Consider the following 6,148-nt stretch of genomic DNA (forward strand, 5'->3'; position numbering starts at 1 on the left):
AAAGGTCCCGTGAATGAGGGTGCCTTATCCTCCTTGATGGTGCTCTCTGCCCGGCACCCCGTCTTCTACCCCGATTTTGCTTCGGAGGGTCCATTCCCCCGTGGGTGGTGACTGTGTCCTTGTGAACGAGATGCATGCGTACTTACTGCGAGTGGACGGAGCCCAGGACCGAAGGTAGAACTTAGGTCCTTACCCCGGCTCAGCTGGGTGGCTTTGACAAGTCTCTTCGCCTCTCCGAGTCCCAGTGTCCTCATTTGGTAAACGTCACAGCACGCAGTATCGCTCTTCAGGCCTACCGCAGGCCTTTTTGTGAGTGCAGGTCCAGAGAAAGTTAAGTTCTTTGTACACCACAATGTCAGGCAGTGTTATGGAGGTGTCACTGTATGACAGTCTTGGGACACTGACAGCTACCCCCCAGTCACACATGCCACAGGGCCGAGTTGGAGATTGAGAAATGACAGGCGGGAGCCAGGTGGACCACACGACTCTTTGTTGAGAGAGCAGGTAAATCTTTTACTTTTTCAGTTCACACTCCTTTCGAGTAAGTAAAAGTTCAAGTCGGTCTTTGAGTTCTTACCAAGGGAGAATGACAGAGAAAGAACAGAAAGAGGCAACTGTGAGAAAGGTTGAGAGAGAGAAGAGCGAGCCACGAAGGAGGGAGGGGCAGACACCTCAGCCTCCGCGGCTGCCCTCTCCTGCTGGGTGCTTCTGCGATGTCGCCCGCCTTGCTTTGCCCCTTTGTCAAGCGAGGGGCCAAGCTCGATGCTCGGAGTCTCCTCAGCATTGTTCTGGGAGCCCCTGCTGGGTAGATCTTGGACAGCGCCTCATGGTGTTGGCAGTGGGACCACGCAGGGCCGGGCACCAGGAGACCCCTTGCGATTGCTTGAATCCCACGCATGCTTTAGGAAACAGATGAAGAGCAAGCAGCCATAAACACCGTGCTCAGGACGCCGGAGAACCGGACCCTGATCAAGCGCATGCTGATCAAGTGCGCGGACGTGTCCAACCCCTGCCGACCGCTGGAGCAGAGCATCGAGTGGGCCGCCCGCATCTCGGAGGAGTACTTCTCCCAGGTGAGACGCGCCCTCTTGGGAGCCTCGCTTTCTTGTCTCCGCTGGGAGCAGTGTCCGTGGGGCTTGGCCGTCGATCCCCGCTCACGGCGCACCCTGTGCCAGGACACAGGTCATCAGGGCTACCGTAACGAGCACCAAGTGCCACTGCCTCTGCAGGGAAAGCTTTTTGAGGTGGCGCGGCGCCAGCCGCCCCCCACCTTGTTTTCGGAAATGTTTTCGGTCGTGACGACGTCAAGCGTAGTTAGTTTCGTTTCTCCCATCAGCTCCGTGCAGGAGAGAGCCCTGTGTGAGCCCTGTGCGCCGGAACAGGGTCGACGGAACCAAACCAAATGTCCAAGGTCAGAGTACAGAGTCCTCAGGTCTTTCCCGTCTCCACGTTCACACACTCCTCTCAACACCAGCAGCTCCCCCCCAAATCTGACCGCTGCTCCCCAGCGCCATGACAGCGCCCCGCCCCCGCCGCCCGCCTTCATCTCTCCGCTTTTACTGCTGAGCCTGCTTCTCAGGCCTCACTTCACGCCCTCCTGGCAGTCGCCACCACGGTGACCCACGCCTCGCCCAGCCACTCTCCCCCCCACCTCCCTGTCCGTGGAGCAGCACTGGCAGCCTCCGCGTCTGTTTCTGGCCCTGTCGGAAGGGGAGGGCTGTGGGACAGTGTCCGTAAAGTCTGCAGTCGTGCACAGCCACGTCCTTGGCCTTCACGGCCACTGCCCCTCACTCACCGACTCGCCAGGGCGACTTCCAGTCCTGCCGGCTCCACTCACGGTAAGCGCCCTGCTCAGGGGGACCAGCGTTTACCTTTCACGCTGTGCTTTTGTTGTACTTTTTCTATGTTTAGACGTGTGTAGATGTGCAAGTACCATTGTGTCACAATTGCCTACAGTACTCGGAGTCACTTGCTGTAGTGGCTGGCGGCCTGGGAGCAAGGGCCACCCCGTGCGGCCAGGCGTGCGGGGGCTGTGCCACCTAGGATTGCAGGGTGCCTGCGACGTCGGCACAGCCACCAGTCGTTTCCCGGCACGTTTCTCAGAACGGAGCCCCGTCGTCAGGTGGCCCGTGACTGTGCACAAATGCTTTTCTTCTCAGTGCTTTTTTAACGTAAAATCTTCGTCCCAGAATTTTTTAACTCAGGGATCTCAAGGGCGTTCAAAGCCTTTGCAAATGAGATAACGTGGCCTGAGATGAGCAGCAGCCACCGGACCCTCCTGTGACTCCCCACCGCAGGCCTGGCCTCGGGCCCTGGATCCCCTGCTGGTCGGGAGGGGGGCTGGGTGTGACAGGAGCAGGTTCCTGTCCCACGGGCACCATTCCCAGTGTTACCTGAGGAGCTTCAGCAGGCGGCTCCCAGGTGTTGGAAAGGGGTGGGGTGGGTGAGCTCAGGCCCTCCTGGTGCAGAGCCGTCCCCACTCTGGGAATGACAGGGTCTGGCGCGGGTCCGTTGTCGTTCTGCTCGGCCTCCCCTCGGCTCTCATGGGGGGAGAGGCGCAGGCGTGACAGTCGGGTGTTCTCTGTTGCAGACCGATGAAGAGAAGCGGCAGGACTTACCTGTGGTGATGCCTGTGTTTGACAGAAACACCTGCAGCATTCCCAAGTCTCAGATCTCGTTCATTGACTACTTCATCACAGGCATGTTCGATGCTTGGGACGGTAAGAACGCTTGGGACACGTTTCTTAAATAACGGGCACGACACAGTAAGTAGCAAATGCCGTATGCTTGGGGGCTGAGACTTTCCAGACGCACCGCACTGAGGATGAGAATGAGCCGTTGCCGAGCCCCCCACTACCCCGCAGGCTGGGTCTGTCCACATCGTCCTGAACCGCCCCTCCCCCCAGGGTGGACGGGGTGACACCAGCTTCATAGAGGAGGGACGTGAACTTGGGGCGCACTGCTAGTAGTAGAGAACATGGGACTCAAAACCACTAATGCTGACTCCGCGCCCCACGGTCTTCCTCCAGGGGGCCTTCGCCATCTGCTCCCGGCCCCACGCTGGAGCGGGCGTGACAGAGGGCTGGCCTCCGTGCCGGGTGCCCACGGCTCTGCCCTCCCCTTCCACATGAGCGAAGGGGCAAAGAGGCGGTCAGGCGGCCTCTGCGAGGGGGCCCCAGGTTAGAGCCCCTGGTTGCTTAGCTGTAGGCGGGGCTCACACCACAGGCCTGCGTGTTCACTGAGCAGATGAACGGCCGCTTTCATCTGTGAGACTTGTCAGCTTAACCTGTGTACCTGGAGGACAGGGCTGGCCTTCAGGATCTGGGACCGTGCCAGCTGTGGAGCTGCCCGCTCAGGTCCCCCTCTTCCTCGACAGCCCAATGCGAACCCCTAAGCACAGGTTGAGGGGCTCACACAGCCGCCTCTTCTTGCAGCCTTCGTGGACCTGCCGGAGTTGCTGCAGCATCTCGACAACAACTTCAAATACTGGAAAGGACTGGACGAGAGGAAGCTGAGGAGCCTCCGACCACCGATGGAATCCCAGTGGTGAGTGGTCCGGCCTGTCCCCATCACACTGTCCTACCGGGCTGTGCCCCTGCCCGGCCTCCCTGTCCTCGTGCCACCCGTCCACTGATTCCCCTACCTCTCCTCTCCTCCCGGCACCCCCGACCTTCCCCGAGTCCCTTTCCGTCTCCGCTCCATCCCTCCCCATCCCTGCTCTCCTCCCATCTTCCCTGCATCCACTTGCCTTTCCTCCCTGCCTCCCCTCCCTGGTCCCCTCATCTCCCTCACACCCTTCCTCCCCTTGGTCTCTCCCCTTCCTTCATCCTCTCCCTGTCCCCTTCCTCCCTTATCTACGTCCCCTCCCTCCCCAAGTCCCTTCCATCCTCACTTCCTAAGTCCTTTTCCTCCCCTCCCCACCCTCTCCTCCCTTCCTCTTTTCCCTCCCACCCCTAAAGTCACTTTCCTCTCCTCCCATTCTCACCTCCCTCCCTCCGTCCCATCCCCATCCTCTCTTCACCTCCTCCCCATCTTCCCAAGTCCCCTCCACTTCCTCCCTCTCCCAATTCTCTTCACCCTCCTTCCCCTCCCCACCACCCTAACTTATCTGTGTACACTCCCCTCCCTCTCCTGCCTTCCTGTCTTCTCTCCCTCCCCGCTCCCCAACACCCCTCCATTAGTTGACCTCCTCCCCTCCCCTAAGTCCCCTTCCTTCCCCTCTACCTTCCTCCCCATCTTCCCAAGTCCCCTCCACTTCCTCTCCTCCTTACCCACCCCTCTCCCTAATCCCTCCCCTTCCTTCCTCCTCTCCCCAAATTCTCTTCACCCTCCTTCCCCTCCCTAAGTCCCCTTCCCCTCCCCACCACCCTAACTTATCTGTGTAACTCCCGTCCCTCTCCTGCCTTCCTCCCCTCCCATTCTTCCCTAGTCCCCTTCGTTAGTCCCATTCCCCCTCCCTCCCCGCTCCCCAACACCCCTCCATTAGTTGCCTCTTCCTCCCCTACCATCCCTAAGTCCCCTTTTCCTCCCTACTTCCCCTCTGATAGTCTCCTCCTCGTCCTCTTCTCCCTCCCGTCATCTTCCTCCCCATCCTCTCCCCTGCCCCTCCCTAACACCCCTACATTAGTCGCCTCCCCTTCCTCCCTACCTCCCCTCCCCTTAGTGCCCCGATTCTTCTCCTCCCCTCCATAGCCCTCTTCCTCCTCTCCCTGGTCCTCTCTCCTCCCCATCCTAAGTTCTCTTCTCATCTCTGTCCCCTCCCACCGTTGCTCTCCTCCTTCCGTCCCCTTCATTCCGGAATCTTCCTCTCTTCTTCTTCCGCTCCTCCCTTCATCCCCGAAGTCTCCTCCTCTCCCCTCCATTAATACCCTACTCATATGCCCCTCCCTAACACCCCTCCATTAGTCGCCTCCCCTTCCTCCCTACCTCCCCTCCCCTTAGTGCCCCGATTCTTCTCCTCCCCTCCATAGCCCTCTTCCTCCTCTCCCTGGTCCTCTCTCCTCCCCATCCTAAGTTCTCTTCTCATCTCTGTCCCCTCCCATTCTTCCCTCCATCCCTAAATCCCCACCCTTCCCTCTTCCCCCTACCTCCTCTCCATTAGCCCTCGCCACTTCCTTCCCCCCCATCTGTCCCTTCCCTTTCTCTTCACCATCCTTAACCTCCTTAAGTCTCCTCCCCTCCCCTTCCTTCATCCTCTCCCTGAACCCTCTCTTCACCCTCCTTCCCCGTCCCCTTCCTCTACTCCCATTCTTCCCTAAGTCGCCTCCCTCCCCTCGCTCTCCTCCTCTCCCCTCCATTAATACCCTACTCATATTGTCCTCCCTTCTTCCTTTCCCTCCCCAAGTCCCCTTGTCCTCCCCTCACTGCACTTCCTGTCACCTCCCATTCTTCTCTAAGTCCCCTTCGTTAGTCCCCTCTCCCTGTCCTCTCTTCCTCCCCTAAGTCCCTTTCCTCCCTTATCTATGTCCTCTCCCTTCCGCTCCTACCATCCCTAAGTCCCCTCCCACCCGACCTCTACTCCCTGCCCTCCCATTCTTCCCCACATCCTTCCCCTAAGTACCATTCCTCTCCCCGACTCCATTAGTCTCCTCCCGTCACCGCCTCCCCAGTCACATTCCTCCCTCTACCTTCCCTCCCATCCCTCCCTTATCTGTCCTGTCCCTTCTTCTCCTCCCTTCCTCCCCTCCCTACATCCCCTAAGTCCCCGTCTTCACCCGCTCCGTCACTTTCTTCTCCTCCCGTTCTTCCCTAAGTCCCTCCCCTTCCTCCCTTCCTCTTCTCCCTCCCCTCTCCTAAGTCCTCTTCCTACCCTGTTCCCTCCATTAGTCCCATCCCGTCACCTTCCTCCCATCCCTACCTCCCTTGCTAAGTCCCCTCCCCTTCTCTCCCTCATCCCCTAAGCTCCCTTCTTCCCACCCCATTTGTCACTTTCCTCCCATTCTCACCTCTCTCCATTAGTCCCCTCCCCTCTTCTCCCACTTTCCTCCCCAAGTCCACCCCTTCCTTTATCCCAAGTCTTCTATTTCCCCTTCCTCCCTCCCCATTTTCCAACCATCCCCTTTCTCCCCTCACCTTCATTAGTTCCCTCCCTCCCTCCCTCCCCTCCGTCTCCCAACTCTAAGTCACCTTCCTCTACTCCCCTTCTTCC

The 6,148-nt window shown here is 59.2% G+C and overlaps 1 protein-coding gene across 1 annotated transcript in view; it reads left to right on the plus strand.

Annotated features, from left to right (window-relative positions):
• PDE8A (phosphodiesterase 8A) overlaps positions 1-6,148 on the plus strand; it is a 109,870-nt gene that overhangs the window by 101,872 nt on the left and 1,850 nt on the right. Inside the window, exons 20-22 of the mRNA XM_006905301.3 lie at positions 906-1,073; positions 2,591-2,720; positions 3,435-3,546. Coding sequence (XP_006905363.1) covers positions 906-1,073; positions 2,591-2,720; positions 3,435-3,546 — 410 coding nt within the window. The remainder of the gene's footprint in view (positions 1-905; positions 1,074-2,590; positions 2,721-3,434; positions 3,547-6,148) is intronic.

Source organism: Pteropus alecto, unplaced genomic scaffold, assembly GCF_000325575.1.
Source record: "Pteropus alecto unplaced genomic scaffold, ASM32557v1 scaffold60, whole genome shotgun sequence".
Lineage (NCBI taxonomy): Eukaryota > Metazoa > Chordata > Mammalia > Chiroptera > Pteropodidae > Pteropus > Pteropus alecto.